Raw genomic sequence first — 19639 nt, forward strand, 5'->3', positions numbered from 1 at the left:
TTCCTACCTATCTTTGTGTCATCAGCAAATTTAGCAACCATAACTTCAGTCCCTTCATCCGAGTCATTTGTATAAATTGTAAAAAGTTGAGGCCCCACCACTGATCCCTGTGGCACATCATTCCTTACATCCTGTCAACCAGAAAAACACCCATTTATGCTTACTCTTTGTTTCTTGTTCGCTAGTCAACCTTCTATCCATGACAATAGGTTACCCCAACACCATGAGCTTTTATTTTCCACAATAACCTTTGATGTGGCACTTATTAAATACCTTCTTGAAATCTTAAATACAGCACATCCACCGGTTCCCCTTTATCCACAGCACGTGTTGCTTCTTCAATGAACTCCAATAACTGGGTTAAACATGAAGATTTTCCTCCCACAAAACCATGTTCACTCTGATTGATTACCTTTAATTTATCTAAGCGCCCTGCTATAACATCTTTACTATTAACTTCTAACATTTTCCCAATACAGATGTTAAGCTAACTGGCCTGTAGTTTCCTGTTTTCTGTCTCCTTCCCTTTTTGAATAAAGGAGTTACATTCATTATTTTCCAATCTAATGGAACCTTGTGCTGGGGCAGGTAACACAGCCCTCTGGAATCCCACTCTTTTTTATTCATTCATGGGATGTGGGTGTTGCTGGCTAGACCAACATTTATTGCCCATCTCTAATTGCCTATGATTTGCTGCAGAGAACAGCGTCAATTGTGTGTTAATGGCAAAGAAGCAATGGCGCTATGAGAAAGAAACTTCCACACAATGAGAATCTCGGACCTGGAAGGTACAGCCTGGGAGTGGAGGCAGGTTCAAGGAAGGCATTCAAGAGGGAATTGAATGGTTATCTGAAAAGGAAGAATGAACAGGGCTACCAGGAGAAGATGGGGGTGTGGCACTAAGTTCCTTTGAAGAGCTAGCACAGACATGATGGTTTGAATGGCCTTGAGTGTCATAACAATTTTGTGATTCTGTTCCGTTTGGAGAAGAGAAAGTTGAGAGCAGATTTGATAGAGGTATTGAAAACCATGAGGGGCCTGGACAGAATAGGTAGGGAGGAACTGTTCCCATCGATGGAAGAATCGCTAACCAGAGGACACCGATTTAAAGTGACTGGCAAAAGAACCAAAGATGATACAAGGAAAAACCTTTTTTATGCAGTGACTGAATAGGATCTGGATTGCAATGCCTGAGAATGTGGTGGAGGCAGATTCGAACATGGCTTTCAAAAGAAAATTGGATCATCATCTGAAGAGGAAAAACTTGCAGGACTATGGGAAAAGATGGGGGTGTGGAACCTGATGATTTGCTCTTGCAGAGAGCTGGCACAGACATGACAGTCCAAATGGCCTCATTATGCGCTGTAACCATATACACTGCACTGCAGCAACTTGCCAAGCCTCCTTCGACAGCACCTTCCAAACCTGTGACCTCTGCCATCCATTAGGTCAAGGGCAGCAGATGCATGGTAACACCACCACCTGCAAGTCCCCCTCCAAGCCACACACCATCCTGACTTGGAACTAAATCGTCATTCCTTCACTGTTGCTGGGTCAAAATCCTAGAACTCCCTTCACTATGGGTGTACCTAGACTAAATGGACTACAGCGGTTCAAGGAGATTGCATCATCGCCACCTTCTCGAGGGTAATTTAGGGATGGGAAACAAATGCCAGCGACGTGCTCATCCCATGAAAGAATTTTTTTAAATGTAGGCTGACATTCAAGTGCAGCACTGAGGGAATGCTGCGCTGTCAGACATGCCATCTTTTGGAGTGAGTCCTTAAAGTGAGGCCCCGCTTGTTCTTTAAAATGGACATAAAAGTTCCCATTGCAATACTACAAAGAAAAAGTGAGCTATCCTAGTGTCCTGGCCAATATTTATCCCTCAATTCCCATCACTAAAGCAGATTATCTGGTCATTATCACATTGCTGTTTGTGTTAGTTTGGTGATGCCAACTGGCTGCTGTGTTTCCTACATTTCAGCACTGACGACACTTCGAAAGCGCTTTGTTGGCTGTAAAGTGCCTTGGAGCATCCTGAGATTGTGAAAGGCACCCTATCGATGAAAGTCTTTTTCATTTCAAGATAAAGAGCAGTATATTTGTTGTTTGAAATGGTTTGTTACTTTCCAGTGACCTTGTTTCTATGCAGGTGTTTGATTTGCGTCAGTGTCACCGACAGATGCAGCAACAGGCAGCCACAGCACAAGCAGCAGCAGCAGCACAGGCTGCAGCCGTGGCAGGGAACATTCCAGGCCCTGGCTCTGTGGGAGGCATCGCACCTGCTGTTAGTAAGTACAAGTATATTTAAAATACATATTGTCTGTTCCTATCAAAATTATTCCCAAAATCTGCATCTTTCACCTGAGAATTTAAACCAAGGCGCCATTTGCCCTCTCTGCCAGATGTAAAGGATCCCATGGCAATTTTCAAAGAGAAACAGGAGCAGTCTCTCAGTATCCTGGCCTATATTTATCCTTGAACCAGTGTTACTAAAAAAAAAAATTAATTAGTTGTGAAATGCTTTGGGGCAACCCAGGATGTGAGGGGTTCTATATTAATGCAGGTTTCTCTATCCTTTGCATCAATGTTGTGATAGAATTCATGGTTTCAAAGCTTGTTTTTTTTTGAGTCAGATTCTAACAGTTGCAGAATGTGGGAGCTTCTGGACACTGATATGATCCAGAGAAACATGTCTGCAGTAAATGTCTACGGCTTGAGGAACTTCGCCTCAGAGCCATTAAGCAGGAAGCTAAGCTGAAGACATTGTGATGCATCAGAGAAGGAGAAAGTAACCTGGACACTTCATTCCCCTCCTTAGAATAGGGCCTCCTGATTTGATCAGTGGTCAGGGACGAGAAGGTGTGACTGCGAGTAAGGCAGGTATGGAGACCTAGAAGGTAGAAGTGCAGGAGCCTCGGTCCTTGCTATTGTTAACAGGTTCAAGGTTCTTGCAGCCTCTATGGATGAAGGCGAAAGCTGCAAGGTGGATGATCAAGCTGCCCCTGGTACTGTGGTACAGAAAGCCATTCAAACAGGGAGAGTTAATAGGAATGTAGAGCTAGTAGGGGACAGTATAGTTGGGGAGATTGACACTGTTCTCTGCAGCCTGGTGCCAGAATTCAGGGCAACAGCAATGGCGTATTTCCCATCCTCTCAGTTTTGGTGTGATCCAATTTCTGTTAATGACCCCACCGCAAACTCAAAATAGGGTAAACTCATAGAGTTAGTTTATTTGCACACTCTCAAACGTGGGAGGAGGGTAGCAACGTTGCCTCCTTTTCACTCATACAATAAAAAAGGGGGATAGAGAAAGAAAAGTTTACAGGGCAAAGACCACAGAGTAAAGAATTATTGCTTCACACGTCCAGAGTCCTGTGAAGGAACACACCGTTGGACTTTGATTCAGGACTCTGGACACATGTGAAGCAATAATTCTTTACTCTGTGGTCTTTGCCCTGTAAACTTTTCTTTCTCTATCCCCCTTTTTTATTGTATGAGTGAAAAGGGGGCAAGATGCTACCCTCCTCCCACTTTTCCAGTAGAGCTGACTTCCACAATGAGATTGATTGATCCCCGCGAGCCAATCTCATAGGCGATGGTACAAAAGTTCTAGTAGAAACAGTGTGGATGGGGCCAGGCATTCAAACCTGGAAAGAGCCCCTTTTCTATGCCGCTGCATGGTAGATGGAAGAATAGCAGATTGAGCACTGCAGCTCCACAAGGCAATATTACAGGTTCTACTAGCTGGGAAGTGGGGAGGGGATGTCACATGAATCCCACTTCTCCACTTAGCTTTGACCAAGGGAGCATATCCCTTTGTCTGAGTTCCTGAGATTGTTAATGTTCCAAACGTTAAAAATTTGAAAGGAAGGCTGCAGGGCTCTTTATCCTAGCAGACTCATAGACTCCAGTTGGCCAGCTTGGGTTCTGGAATGCAGATAGCCTTGGTATAGCTCCCTTTGAATTTGGTCTCTGCAGCCCACAGAGGTCGTTAACGTCTCTTTAACGTTAACGAGGCACACATTTCTTCAATACTGCCAGATTAGCCCCTGTTGTTCAAAGGTCACAGCCAGACATAGCCTCAGACATTTTAACAGGTCATTGTCCAGTGTTAAAATTTGAGAAATTAGCCATGATTATATACATATATACTTAAAAAATATAGAGTGTGAAGTCTTAGCCCTGTTGCAGAGTACAAACTTAAGAGTGCACCAGCAGGTGAAGCCAGAGATTGCAAAAGCGGTAAAAAGAGAGTTAAAGGCTCTATATCTGAATGTCTGCAGCATTCATAACAAAATGGATGAATTGTTAGCACAGATAGAAATAAATATGTATGACCTGATTGGCATTAGAGAGGCATGGTTACAGGGTGACCAAGGCTGGGATCTGAAAATTGAAGGGTATTTAACATGTTAAATTGATAAGCTAGGAAAACGCAGTAGGGTAGCTCTGTTAATCAAGGATGTCATTCGTACATTAGTGACAAATGGCCTTGGCTTGAAAGAGCAAGATGTAGAATCAGTTTGGATCGGGATAAGAAATAGTAAAGGTAAAAGGTCCCTTGTGGGAGTAGTTTCTTGGCCCCATAACAGTAGTTACAAAATAGGACAGGGTATATAGAAAGAAATAAACGGCACATGTAAGAAAGGCATCACAATAATCATGGGTGACTTTAAGCTACATGTAGATTGAGCAAATTAGATTGACAAAGGTAGCCTGGAACATGAGTTTATCGTGTGTATTCAAGCCAATTTCTTAGAGAAGTATGTTCTAGAGCCAACCAGGGAGCACAATATTCCGGACCTGATAATGAGAAATCAGAGAGGATTAATCAATAATCTTATAGTAGTACCTCAGAGCCTCCAGGCAACAGTGAGCATAACATGATAGAATGTCATGTTCAGTTTGAAGGGGAGAAGTGTGGGCCTAAGACTTGTGTTTTAAACCTGAATAAAGGGAATTATGAGGGTATGAAAGTAGGAAATTGGGTTAAAGGTTGGGCAGTAGAGATGCAGTGGCAGACTTTTAAGGAGATAATTAATACATCTCAGCAAAGATTAATCCCAGTGAGAAAGAAAGACTCTTTGAGAAGGATGCATCATCCATGGCTGAATAAGGAAGTTAAGGATAGTCAAATTGAAAGGAACACTGTACACATCTGCACAGATTAGTGGTAGGTCAGAACATTGGTCAAATTTTTAAAACCAGCAAATAATAATGAAAAGAGAGAGAGTCTGGGGAATTGATGATGGAAAACAAGGAAATGGCAGAGTTGAACAGGTATTTTCTGTCTTCACTGTAGAAGATTTAGAAAACTTCCCAAAGATACTTGAAAACCAGGAGATGAATGGGAGGGAGGAATTTAAATAATCACCATCACTAGGGAAAAGTTGCTGGGAAAACTATTGTACCCAAAGGCTGACAAGTCCCTGGGACCAGATGACCTGCATCCTAGGTTCCCAGAAGAAATGGCAGCAAAGATACCAAATCAAAGTTTATTACACAAGATAAGATTACATGGTGTAGGGGGTAACATTTTAGTATGGATCAAGGATTGGTTAGCTAACTGGAATCAGAGAGTAGGCAGAAATGGGTCATTTTCAGGTTGGCAATCTTTAATTAGTGGAGTGCCACAGGGGTCAGTACTGGGCCTTCAACGATTTACAATCTACATCAATGATTTGGGTGAAGGGATCTAACGTATGGTAGCTAAATTTGCCAGTGACACCAAGATAGGTAGGAAAGTAAGAAAAGTGAGAGGTGATCTTATTGAAACATATAAGACCCTGAGGGTCTTTGATAGGGTAGATACCAGGAGGATGTTTTCACTTTGGGAGAGATTAGAACCAGGGGACACAGTTTAGGAATACGACGTCTGCTGTTTAAGATGAAGATGAGAATTTTATTTTTTTCTGAGTCGTTAGTATTTGGAATTCTCTTCCCCAGAATGCAGTGAAGGCTGGGCCGTTGAACTTATTCAAGGCAGAGTTGGACAGATTTTTGATAGACAAGGGAGTCGAGGATTATGGGCCAGATGGCAAAGTGGAGTTCAGACCACCACCAGATTAGCCATGATCTTATAGAATGGCGGAGTAGGCTCGAAGGGCTGAATGGCCTACTCCTGCGCCTAGGTCCTATGTAACTAAAAGGGAAACTGAACCTTCAGATTTTTGGGGAAACTGAAGCTGGTTGAGACCAGATAAAAGGCACAGACACACTTGAGCTCAGAGCACCCAGTGGTGCAGTTGAGAAAAGGTGAACAGGAAGCCTGGATTTGAGAGCGGAGATATAAAGTAAAATAAATTTATTGCTGTTGCTTCAGTTATTCTAAAGGAACTGACTGACAAACATTGGTCATAAGTGCACAGGGTTGTTACTGAGGGTTCTAATAACAGCAATGCTGGGGAATCCACACCATCAAAACTATGGTGAACATTGCTGAGGGGGTTCTGAAGCTGTGTGCTATTTTGGTGAAGACTGTGAGTGTGGAACTCTGGCTGAGTACTGCTCTTGGCTGAGGACCAGAGGCTAAGGAAAGAAGCTTGAATTCGACTGGAGAAAATTCAGAGCTTTAAATGACATTGTGGCTGAAATTAGTGCCATATATGCTAAGTGGACTGTGCAGTAAATCCATCAGATATGTCTTTGTATCTGTTATTTAATGTGTGAATTATAGTTTATATTCACCACGGTTTACCTGTTAATTCATGTTGATTTTGGTTTGATTAAGTAAAAGTTATCAGAAGTATAACCTTGCCAATTGGTTTTCTCATTGGGCGGAATCGCCTGGTCCCGTTGGCAGCTGGTGTCATGGTGGGCGTGAGCAGACAATATGGTGAGACGGTCAAAAACCGGATAGGCGCCATTGTGAAACCAGTTTGCAATTGTCCGCTCCACCCGTCAATGGCGGGCCACGTTCCCTGTTGCCGCATGTCGGAAACCTAATTCCAATACTTTTAGCACCTCATTATGAGCCCCGCTGGCTGGAATCATCCCCCCAATGCTGGATCATCCAGGCCCACGCCGACATGTTTCACAACTGTCCATAAGCGACGTGCGCCTGGCGAGCTGCACTTCACTCAGGACTTCCAGGTTTGTTTGCCCACCTTGCTTCGGGCAGCACTCATGGTCATCAGCGCCAGGCTCCACAGGCAGCACCACATCACCTTTAGGGGGGCTCACGGGCAGGTCTCTGCCCACCAGACCAGCCATAATGCAGGATTGGCTTTTCAATGGCTGCAGGGCTAGAGCTTGCTTGGGGAAGAGGGATAAGCAGCCTCAGGCAAGGGAAGAGGCTGCAGAGGAAGCAGAGAGGTAACATCATGGCAGTCAAATCGGAGACCTCCCTCCAGCGAGACGGTGTGTTTACTGTGGCTGCATAGTTAATGAGGACGATACGGCACGAAAACCCGACAGCGTGGCTGGTGGGTGAAACATCTGTTAGCGCACATGTGGTGCAAACCTGGAATGATTCCGCCCATTCTTCAGTAAATTTTGTCTTTTGTTGGTCTCCACAGGGATCATAACAAAATTGGAGTCTCATCCAGGAATGACCCGATTTAGGCAGTGAAACAGAATCACTGGAACTTTTGAGAATTTAAGCAAACAAGGTTTCACATATACTTTTGCCCTGTTCACTGGGGAGTGAGTAGCTTTGATGCTCAGGCCTTTATGGAGAGAGAGGGTTTGTCTCTTAGTGCCTTGGAAAAGTTAATCTGAATGCTGGATCAGAGAAATTGGGGGTCATCTTAAAATCAAGTGTTAAGAAGGCAGAGATTTATGAATAAATTGACTTTATCACTTGAAACTTGAGGAAGAAAAGGATGTTTCTCCTGGGATTCAAGTGGGATTAACCAGACTGCAATTAGGAAAAGGAAAGTTAGAATTCGAGAGAAATGGAAAAAAAAATTGAATTCAGAAGTGTAAGATTAAAAAGGAAGAAATTAGAATTGGAAAGAGAAAAACTCAAAGTACGTGCATTGGAGGAAAGGTGAAGGTGCTCAACAGCAAATTTCTTGTACTTTTAATTTGGCAAGAAATATTTGCCCAATACTTAAATTTAGTGAGGACAGAATAGACTTACTTTGTGTCCTTCAAGAAAATTGCCATGAATCTGAATTAGCCTAAATAATCTTGGTCAATGATCCTGGAGAGTGTTTTCTTAGGGACAGGTTTGGAGGTGTACTCATCTCTTTCAAGGAGCCCTCAAGAGGCTATGACAGAGTAAAGACTGCTGTTCTCAATGTCTCCGAGTTGGTGCCAGAGGCCTACAGACTGAAATTACTTGTTCAGAAATTTGAAAAGGAAACAGGGCCAGACCTATGAGGAATTTTCCAGAGAGAAGGGAAAGTTCATAAAATAAAGGAAGCAGCAGGAGTGGCAGATGATTACGAATTGACTCACAACTGTATTAGTAACAGGCCCCCAACTGGAAACTTCCAGAGAAATTGGAGAGATGGGAAGTTTAATAGTGAAAAGAAATCTGTCTCTGTTGAGGAAGACGGCAAAGGTGAAGCCACAGGCACCCCTCAGGAATAGTAAAAGAGAAAGTCCGGAGGACAAGTTTGTTTCGAGGGGGCCAACATGCTAGTTTTGTCATAATATAAAGGCTGAGTATTGGAAGTAGAAAAACAAGCCTGTAACATTTGTATAACAACATGATGCACTCCAGAAAATACCGTCCTAGCAGGTAAAGCTCATGACAAGCGGGTAGTTTTTCCCATGTTTACTGAGAGTGAATCATGGTGCAGAAATCTATAGAATTCTTCCTGTTTGAGGGTAAAGTGTCTCCATGTTTGATGAAGCAAGCAATTAGAGATGCAGAGGTGACGCAGTTACTGATGTCGGCAGGTGACATAAATGTCCCTCCCGGTTGCTGACTGAAAGCCTTCCCCCAGGAGCTAATTGCAACTGGGCAACCGGGAAGTGCCTGAACAGACTTAGGACTGGTGTAGGTCGTTCAAAGGTGTCACTAAGCAAATGGGGATATACAACTTGTCAGTGTGGAACTGAGCCACAGGCTGTGCAACATCTCCTGCAATGCCCATCGCTAGAGGAACCCTGCACTGTTGCAGATCTTGCCGAATTCAACAACAAGGCGCAAAAATGCGTCCGGTTCTGGCTGGGCCATGTATAGACTGTCCGTGGACACGATAAGAATAAATAAATAAAACTGAATGCAAAGGCTTTAATTCAGGGTATTGTTGAAAATTACTTACCCATTCCCTCACATAGGTCTGATTTAAAATGTGACTTTGCAATTGAACCTGTTACTGTTGCTATCATTCCTAGTTTGCCTATTGACGAAGTGGATTTTGTTGCAAGGAAATGACTTGGCTGGGTATAAAGGTATTGGCATCTTCAGTGGTTTCAGGAAAGCTGCTGAAATCAAGGCTTTGCTGAAAAAACTGGCTGACTTGAAGGAACAGATTGCTCTTTTTGAGTCTGATGCTGAGATTGATGTTCTTACTAAAGATATGCAGAAGAATTGGAAACTTGGCTTGCTAGTTTAAAACTGCCATTGGAGCATCAAGCTGAGGAGGAAAGATAATGACAGTTGGAGAGAACTAAAAACAACTTGAACTAGAAGTACAGAAAAAGCATGAACAGGATGTGGCGAAGCAGATAGCAACAGCACTCAAAACCAGTGACAAAAAAAATGGAAGAACCATGCTTTGAAAGAAATTGAGAAAGCTGGGTCCAGGTAAAACCCCTAACCCCGGAACCATTTTGGTAAATCTCCTCTGTCCTTTAGGGAAGGAAATCAGCCATCCTTACCTGCTCTGGCCTACATGTGACTCCAGATCCATAAGTATGTGGTTGACTTTTAACTGCCCCCTGAAATAGCCTCATAAGCTACTTAGTTCAAGGACAATTAGAGATGGACAACAAAGGCTGGCCTGACCAACCAAGACCACATCCCATGGATCAATAAAATAAACCCTCTCAGGGACCCTCCTTCTAAAGTGTGGTGCCTAGATCGGGATGTAGCCAGCAGAGCTTTATAACTGTTCAGCATAACCTCCCGGCTTTTGCACACACTACTCATATTTATCAACCACAAGGTCCCATATGATCTGTCCTGCCACCTTCAAAGATCTATGCACATGAACCCCCATGTCCCTCTATCCCTGTACACTCTTTAGAATTGTCATTAAGTCTATATTGCCTCCTCTCATCCTTTCTGCCAAAATGCATTGGTTCTCATACTTTGTATTAAATTCCATCTGCCACTTGTCTGCCCATTCTAATACCTCCAAATTTGGTGTCATCTTCAAATTTTCACATGGTATTGACTGAATGAGAGGATGTGGAGACTTGGAAAATTCCTGAGTACTGGTCACTCATGTCCCTTAGCTGCATCCATCAATGGAAACATCGATTTTGAGGATACATCATAAGGCAGATCTCAGGTCTGGGGCGTGAGGTGTGAATGAAATACCTGAGCACTAAAGTCTTTGGACATCAGCTATACCTGTTTCTAAAATGGCAGCGTGTCCTTAAAAGAATCATCTGCAATAAATGGCCGTTTGCATCGTCCATTTGCTACTCTGGGGTTTGGACAACCATGTTACATAGGACCACTTATTGCAGCCAAGCCTTTACCAGCCCTTTGTATGAAACTAGGGCTTTGTAAGTCCTGTTCCAGTGGGGAGTGTGCAGTCACGTGGTTATGGTGCTTACCTTCATTAATGATGCCAGTGGCAGCTTGGCTCAGCAGGATGCACTTTCCTTGTGATTCATCACCTTGCCAGTTTCATCTCTCTCTGGAGAAACTAATCTCACAGATCAGGACAGGAAGGCTACACTACATACCTCACATTAATTACACCTCGGAAAATGGATCAGGACAGGAAGGCTAGCCAGAGGCACACTACGTACCTCGCATTAATTACATCTCGGAGAATGGACAACTTCCTGCTCAAGAGTTGCAAAGTAGCAAACTCAAAGCTTGAATGTAACTTGACCACTGTAAATGAAAGTAACTTTTACAGTAGGAAGTACACATTTCAATTCTTCATTTCTAAACTGTTTGAAGGTGTGCTTTGACAGAAAATATTAACATAGACATTTACAGCACAGGAGGCCATTCGGCCCATCATGTCTGCGCCGGTCAACAAAGATCTGACTACAGTAAGCCCATTTCCCAGCGCTTGGCCCATCGCCCTGGAGGCTATGGCAATGCAAGTGAATATCTAAATACTTACTAAATGTTAGGAGAGTTTCTGACTCAAGCACCCTTTATCACCTTTATTTTTAAGCTCCTGAGGCTATTCTGATTGCAATATGAATGACTCAGTTCAGCTGAATCTACAGCATTTCAGCCTTCCACTCACCCCCACTCTGAAAATGATCTATCAGTAGGAGCTTGTTTGTCTCTATTTGGTATGTATTTACAATGAGTTCTCTGACTGTGAATTAATTATTCTGGCTCCTTTTTCAAATGAAACAGCTTGGAAGGTTGTATCAGGGCTCACACATATAGTGAGGTTATGTTCTCCTGTTTGTAGCACCAGCCTGTTGTATTGAGTGCCTGATGTTGAGGGTCTTTGCAGCATTGTACTTTGTCTTCTCCTGTTGCTGACGTCCTGCATTGCTGAAGTGTCTCTCTTGTTTCAGGTCTTTCTGCAGCTGCAGGGATTGGCGTCGATGACCTGAGGCGACTCTGCATCCTCCGGCTGAGCTTTGTAAAGGGCTGGGGACCAGATTATCCCCGGCAGAGCATCAAACACACACCCTGCTGGATCGAGGTCCACCTGCACCGGGCACTGCAGCTGCTGGATGAGGTTCTGCATACCATGCCCATTACTGACCCAGGATCTGTTAACTGATATCGGTTGCCTTCCTATCTTTGTTCTCTTCTTCCACTTAATTATTATCAGACTTGTAAACTGATCACTTGAATCTGGGGACCTCTGCAGTCACATCAGACTGATGCAACATAACTTTATTTTTATATAAGTTTTATCTTATTGCTTATTGACCACGTGCATAAAAACATGGTCATGAAAAATTAACACTACAACCACATTGGAGATGCTTTCGGAACTTGCTCCCCTTACCTCTACAAAATGTATTTATTTAGTCTTCTAATTAGGATTTAGAGCAAATAGCTCAGCAACAGATCATCTGGTTCTAGTTCATTTCCCAGTGTGGAATTTGATGAGGATTTGCTTGCTCTGACTTTGGATTTCCTGTGTAACTGGTTTCAGGGCACGAATTTTCAAACTGTTTTTAGACTTCTACCTGGGCAGTAGATACTCTGGGTGACTTTTATTTTGGGGAATGTAAGCCCTGTTGTTCTATTATCGCTAGATGTCACTATATTGTGCTACAACTTAGCCCAAACTAGGGGTGAAAATTCTAAGATCTGTTTTAACTATTGAATCTAATAATGTAGTGCAACATCCTGTGCTGCATTTTTTTTTTCCTGAATGAAGTTTCTACATGGCCAGGTAAAAGTGTTACATGGTGTTGTGAACTTACTTGCAGAGTAAACAGAGGATGAGCAGTTTGAAAGCAGCCCATTACCTTGTACCTTTAGCAGATTGTTTACTGCAACTCCATCACTGAAAGAGGTGGCAACGGAAGACATCTAGCTCTTTCTCCTTCACTTTTATTATGCAGAATTCCAGATTCAAGGATAAACTTGAAAACACGTTTGGCCAGATCATGCCCATTGGCTCTTCAGCCAAGTTCCAATGATGGCACACTGATATCCCAAAGCCCGGAGGCCTCACCACAAAGAACCACAGCTCTGACGTCTCCGTTCTTGTAAAAGAGGAATGTTTAACTATCAGCCGCAGTGGTTTTCATTTAGATTCTGTTAGATCGTGCATGAATGTAAGCTGAAATATTACAGATTCTTTAAGACTAGTAGTCTTTCATCATCCTACCTATTCCCCTTCTCTCCATATAGCTTGAGACTTCCAATAACATAACATCATCTGAAGGTTTAATTATAATTCATATCATCTTTCATCAGATAATGGGAAGTCCAAAAAAGTGCTTCTACCCGACTAACACTGAGTTATCATGCTGGTGTGACATTGTAAATTCCATAACTGTAGCAAAGAACAATTTGGATCGAGGCACTTCCCCTTGTGCAGTGACAGAAATGTAGCTGGTCAGACAGTTATGATCAGTTGGTCCTGTATCTGGATTCATTTCAAGTTTTGTTCCTTCATCACACTTTGTAGTTAAGACATAGCAGCTCTGTGATGTAATTCATGCCAATGTGACCAGCAAGTGCACTGCAGTAGCCAGTATAGACTTTTCCTCTGCCTACCACCTTAACGTAGAATCATTGTTCCACCATTCTATGTCAGCACTGCCTACAGCCCAGAGTATGTTTAAATTAAAAAGTCTTCGATTCCTCCCAATTCCCGTTTCACCCGGAGCTGCACATCCTGCTTCTCATCACCGTGAAGTGATTCCTTCTGTTAATTTGGGTGATAGCAGGATCAAGCTCAGTTGTGACATTCTGTACTGTCAGATGTCCTACTGATACGGTTCACGTATGAAGATTGTTGCCTGTCTCGAACCAAAGATTTATAGAACCAAACCCCAGCAAGAGTTGGTGCCTTCAGGAAAAGGAGGAGGTAAATGAACAAGAACACTGAACGAGATTCAGTTAACTGCATGCAGTAAATGGAGCCCATATTTGGCCGAGGATTCTCGTGGTCATGATAAGCATTTAATTTCTATTAAGTGTCCTGCCTTTCAGTTTGTACCCTTGGAAGACTGGTTGCAAAGGAAAAAACACCAATTCATTGAATTGGAGGAATGAGCCAGCTTGTTTCTCTTATCTACTCCAAGCTCCTCTCATTCTGTGACCACTAAGCAATACACAAGTTATTTTACACAAACATCGAAGGATTTTAATTGTGATGTTTCCATGATTTCTTATTGTTTGTACAATGCAGGAGGAACTTTATCCTGGCTGCATTTAACGGTGCCTATTCTAAGGAGTATTGAGTGGGACAAATTTACGAGTGTTACTTGATCTAATCTTCGCTGTTCTGGATGGGACAGGTGAAAGAAGATTTTTCTCTTGCAGTGTACTGCCAATAGTTTAGTATTCTTCAGTTAATTCACCCTGATAGAAATAATGAGAAATCCTAGCCACCTCCACCGCTTCCTCCAACAAATTAAATTTACTGGATTTGGTCAGACCTGCTATGTTCAATTTCTTCCAGGTCTGCTCATATTCTGCTACTGTCATTCTCTTACAGTATTCTCTGTATCAAGCTATGAGTGGTGTGGGAGAGGGAGAAAGGGTTGCTCACTGTAAGCTTCACTTTGTGATAGTTACCAATCTGAGAAAGATATCACCATTTCTGGATCCCTGAAGGCCCCAGTTTCCTCCTCCCTCCCAAACATGATTTTACCCCAATATCTCTAACCTTCCAATGGGATGTATACCCTGATTCATCCTGTCCCCCTCGCCCGGCTCCCGGGGTATGTATCCTGATGCTACCTGTTTGCCCCTCTCTCCCACGGTGTGTACACTGATTCCTTCTATCTTGCTCATGCCCCTGGTCTGTGTGCTATGATTCCTCCTCTTATCCACTTACCCTAGCCCCACCCCCACATCCTCTTCCAGGGGTGCACCCTGATAATTCCTACACTCTCAAGACATGTACCCTGAAACTTAAAACCCTCAGTTGCTGTTGTGGGAGAGCTTGTATCCTGATACCTCCTGTATCCTCAGGACATGTTGTCATACTTCAGTGGCCCGAATCTCATGTTGAAGGAAGCATTCTAAGCTGTAGTAACTAAATAGAAGTTTTTTAAGCTGTGTGTCAGAAATTTGTGCTGAATTCAAGTGGATTTTTTTAAGTTGATTTAAGTTTTAAATTTTATATTATAACATGTAAATCACCACAGCCTGTGCCTCAGATGAGACTGGAGGTTGACAGATAGACATTAGCTGTCCCCCACCCATAAATAATAGAACGTTACCAAAGATTAAAAGCAATTTCAGCGGTTCATGGTTTTCAGACATTCTTCAGGACTTTTTGGCAAATACTTTTGCATATTCTTGGGAAGATACCTGACTAGGTGTAGACTTGTACTTGGCCAGCTGTGACTGGGCGTACTGTTGTATTTCAATTCTACCTGTAGCCGTGTGTTGCAAGAATGGAAACTAGTTGCATATTTCTGGGTCATCGTCAATCACCCAGTGTCCGATGTGCCCAGGATGGCTTTCATGACTGATGAAGAATGGTCAACATGATTTTCGTGGCACCTCAAATTCAAGAAAAGTTCCATGAACAAAATAAGGACCTTCTACATAGTGTTTGTTGACCTGACAGTAAACTGTGAAGGCCTGTGTAAGGTGCTGTACACATATGGCTTCCCTGAAAAGATGATCAGGGTCATCTGCCCCTTTCATGATGGTCAGTGTGATACAGAATGGCGCCTTATCAAATGTCTTTCCTGTTACCAATGGCACCAGGTAAGGCTGCGCAATAGCTCCAGTCTGTTGTCATCTACCTTTCAGCCATACTCTTGAATGCACTCAAAAGATCTCAACATAGGAGTGCACATTCGGTTCAAGACAGATGGTATCCTCTTCAATCTGCAAAGCACAGCTACTAAGTAAACTCTTGTTTGCTGATGACTGCGTTCTTATTGCATACGCTCTACAAAACATTCGGTGCTTGTTGACCGTTTTTTCCAAGCCTCAATGATTCAGCCTTACAATAAGTGAAAAAGACAGAGATTTTGTACCAAGCTACCCATGGCCACAAACTCCAAGATTTCATAGTCACAATCAACAATCCGCCCTTCGATTCAGTTCAGACGGTTTGTTATCTTGGTGTATCCTCTTGAACAACACGAAGTTGGATAATGAAATCACCTGGGAAAAACTCACCCACAGATTGGAGAGAGCATGGAGTTTGTCTCAAAACAAAGATCAGAGTCTACCACAGAGTGTTTCTCACATCATTTATCTATGGCTGAGAGGCATGGACAACCTACCCGCATCGCACAAAACAACTAGATGCATTGCACCTTCGCTGCCTAAGATCCATCTGCCACATCAAGTGGCAAGGCAAAATCCCTAACATTGAAGGGTTTCCAAGGTGCCATATACCTGGTTTCGAGAGCGTGCTCATCAGAGTTCAGCTTCACTGCATCAGCCATGTAGTTAGCATGGAGGATTCTTGCATACCAAAGGTGGAATTCTACAGCCAGTTGAGCATGGGAACCTGCATGATAGTATGTCCCAAGCTTAATTTTTCAGAATGGTTTTGTATTTATCTCAGAACCTGTAATATGAACCCCACTACATGGGAAAACACAACCCTGGACAGATACAAATGGAAAGGTTTCTGTCATCAAGCAATCACAACATTTGAGGAAATTAGAGTCAGGTCCCTACAAGATAAGTGAACATGCAGCAAAGCCAGTGCCTTCACCCACCCCTCCAACAGTGACGTCATATGTAATTTTTTACAATCATACCTTCAATTCAAAATTTGGTTTAGCATCACATATGAGACATCAACCTAGACAGTAAGCAACTAGACTCCTTGCTGAACACTGATCCTTCAAAAAGACAGGAGAATGCATCATCAATCATCCAGGAGTAGATTGATGCCACATTACCTTTATCCTCCTTCTCCAGTTCCCTGCAATACCCCCACCCCTCCAAAAGTCATGTCAAATAGGTAAATTGCTTGTGATATTGCAGACATATCTCTCATGAAACACTTGCTAGCACCGCATTTCCATCTTCCCCTTGCAGCAGCTGATCTTCAGGAGAGAGGAAATGTTCTGTTCTAGATATCCTGGTCAGCGGGGGTTATTCCTTAAGTTTTTGCTCCGAGAAATTCCACATAGAAAATTCCTTGGTAACAATACATTCCATATTGATGTCACTCATCCTAAGATCCAAGTATAGATTGTAGCCCAGCACCTGTAATGAGATACAGTAACATCTATACTTCTAATGACATTTTATATTTAAGATTTATTTTCTGTTCTGTTTCTATTTTTCCTACTCACTGAGTTATGACAGGCTGTGGTACAAATGAGTGCAGGTGGACCATTTCTGATGTGCAAATTTATCCAGATCCTGTTGTATGTGTATTGTTCCTGGCAAGCAATTATAGGACTTACAGTATTTGATGCCCTGTGTATAGAAGAGGTTCAAACTGCCCTGATCACGTGTATAAAATCTTTTGTCACAAATCTATGTAATTTTTGCCTTTTGCGAAACATATGTGAGAAATTAGACTTGTCAATTGCAAACAGTTGTTCCACCAACATCTCATTATTTCTCCTGCTGAGGGTACGATGTGCTAACTGATATGATTTTGAGTCACATATACTAAAGGAAAACCCCAATATTAATGCATTGACTTTGCAGATATCAGCCTTGGCAGCTATTGAGGTACAGCAATTGATCTGGGCATTCTTGAGCTGGTTAGCAGGTTAGAGTTGCAGTTGTTAACTAATTGTCAGGCTCAAAGGAATGTGTAGGTGTGAGGCAGGGGGTCACATTGGGATAACTTCAGGTGCAAACCTTAGCTCTTGGTTCAAGTCTGGATTTTCCAGTTAGCTGTTTGAAAGCTTGCAGGAGCTTGGGGTACCACTGCCTTACACCTGAAAAACAGGACCCTCTTCCCCCATAGAACCCAGAGCCATAATCTTCAACTGCATGAAGAGAACTGGCTGAAGAAATCAACCTTGAGAATAAGGCTTGGTGAGTAGGCAGTGATTTGGCGAAATGCCCTATTGTTATTGAACCAAATATTAGAATAAAAAACTATAATTAGGATTGAACAGCATGCTGAGATTTTCCAAAGTGGGTAACTGGTAATTTGACGGAGACAGGATCAGAGATTCCTCTATATTGCATCGAGCTGAAAAGAACATCTTCATTTAAGCGTTAGAAAAGAAATATGCACTCATCAGAACCTGATTTTCTTTTTCTTTTCAGTCATGGGATGTGGGCATCACTGGAAAAGTCAGTATTTATTGCCCATCTCTAATGGCACTTGAGAAGGTGGTCATGAGTCACTGCCTTGAACCACTGCAGTCTTCAGTGGCAAAGGTATTCCCACAGCAGTGTTTGGGAAGTTCCAGTATTTTAATCGAGTGCTGATGAAGAAACAGCAGTACGTTTCCAAATCAGGATGGTGTGACTTGGAGATTAATCTTTAGGTTATGCTGTCCTTGTCCTTCTAGGTAGTAGAGGTTACAGGTTTGGGAGGTGCTGTTGAAGAATCCTTGGCGAGTTGCTGCAGTGCATCTTGTATTTGATACACACTACAGACATGGTGCATTAATGGTGGAGGGAATGAATGTTTAAGGTGGTGGATGAGATGCCAAACAAGCAGGCTGCTTACTCCTGAATGGTATTGAGCTTCTAGAGTGTTGTTGGAACTGCACTCATCCAGGCAAGTGGAGAGTATTCCATCATACTCATGATTTATGCCTGTTCTGCATTCCCTCGGTCTTGAATATTCTTTGTCTCTCTAATTCCCTGATGAGTTTTTCTTTGAGCTGACCTGCTTCTCTTCCATTGCTGTTTCTGTACATTTCTTTCTACCTAATCAGCCTGTTGGAACTAGTTGTTTCTCCTCATGTGTTATTGGAATCTGTCCCTTATTTCTGTCTTTTTGCTCCATATTTGTCATCCTTTTATGTCTTGTATTTCTTTACATATTCCTTGACATTGGCTCTACATCATTCTGTTTCTCAATAGCTGACATGTTTGTAGTCTGGACCTGTTCCTCAGTTTGTGATGCATATAGTGACTTGGAAAAAGTCAACATGGCTGCAGAACAATAGTAGGAAGCTTGTGGCTGGTAAAGCCAAAGGAGGAGTTTTTTTTGTGGGGGAGGGGGGTGGTAGGGGGGAAATGCTGTAGGGGTTGATGGTTACTGGTGCTAGCAAGAATTAATGGTGATAATATGTACAGGCATGGACTTTCAAAAGAAATCTGATTGATTCCCTACGAATGGAAGCCATCTGGAATTTTGGAAGGTAGGTATGCCTGTAGTGACAAGTGCTATTAATTTCTGAGGATTCCTGGTGCTTCTTTCATCATATCTTGGTGGCAGTCGGGTGGGGGGGGGGGGGGTGTTGCGTGGAAGGAATTTCCTGGAGATTTTGTCTAGATTGGTGGAAGACTTTACCTTTTCTCATGACTCGGGGGATGGGTTGGTACATGCAGGCTGCACCATGTCTCAATGTTATAGGCTGGATGGACCAGATAATAGTCCTATTTTGTTTATTCACTTGTACTTCTAGAGGTGCTGCAGAAGTTTCCTTACTCAGTTTGTTGAAGACTGCAGTCAATGACTATGGTATTCTGAAATAATGGTACATATGGAATGGTGGAAGTTTGGGAGCATCTAAACTTCAGTGAATGGCAGGCGGATGGTAAAAGCCAAGCTGTTCAAATCTCAGAGGGAAACTTGAAGCAGTTGCCACAACTATTTGCAATTTGTATTTATTTCAAGATGTAGGCTTTGAATTCAGTAAAAAAATAAGGCCACCAAGGCTTAGAGTTTTTTTTACAAAACTAAATTGAACATTTATTATTAAAAGATTGTAAGCCCATATATGTCTACAAATTACTGCTATAACAACTTCTAAATCCCCTAATTAACTC

General features: G+C 42.6%; 1 protein-coding gene across 1 annotated transcript in view; it reads left to right on the top strand.

The window, feature by feature from the left end:
* smad10a (SMAD family member 10a) overlaps nucleotides 1-17268 on the top strand; it is a 139648-nt gene extending 122380 nt beyond the window's left edge. The window contains exons 12-13 of the mRNA XM_078534038.1: nucleotides 2156-2294; nucleotides 11626-17268. Of these exons, the coding sequence (XP_078390164.1) occupies nucleotides 2156-2294; nucleotides 11626-11837 (351 nt within the window). The 3' untranslated portion in view covers nucleotides 11838-17268. The remainder of the gene's footprint in view (nucleotides 1-2155; nucleotides 2295-11625) is intronic.
* The last annotated feature ends 2371 nt before the right edge of the window (nucleotides 17269-19639 follow it).

The sequence above is a fragment of the Cetorhinus maximus genome, chromosome 36, assembly GCF_964194155.1.
Source record: "Cetorhinus maximus chromosome 36, sCetMax3.hap1.1, whole genome shotgun sequence".
Taxonomy (NCBI): domain Eukaryota; kingdom Metazoa; phylum Chordata; class Chondrichthyes; order Lamniformes; family Cetorhinidae; genus Cetorhinus; species Cetorhinus maximus.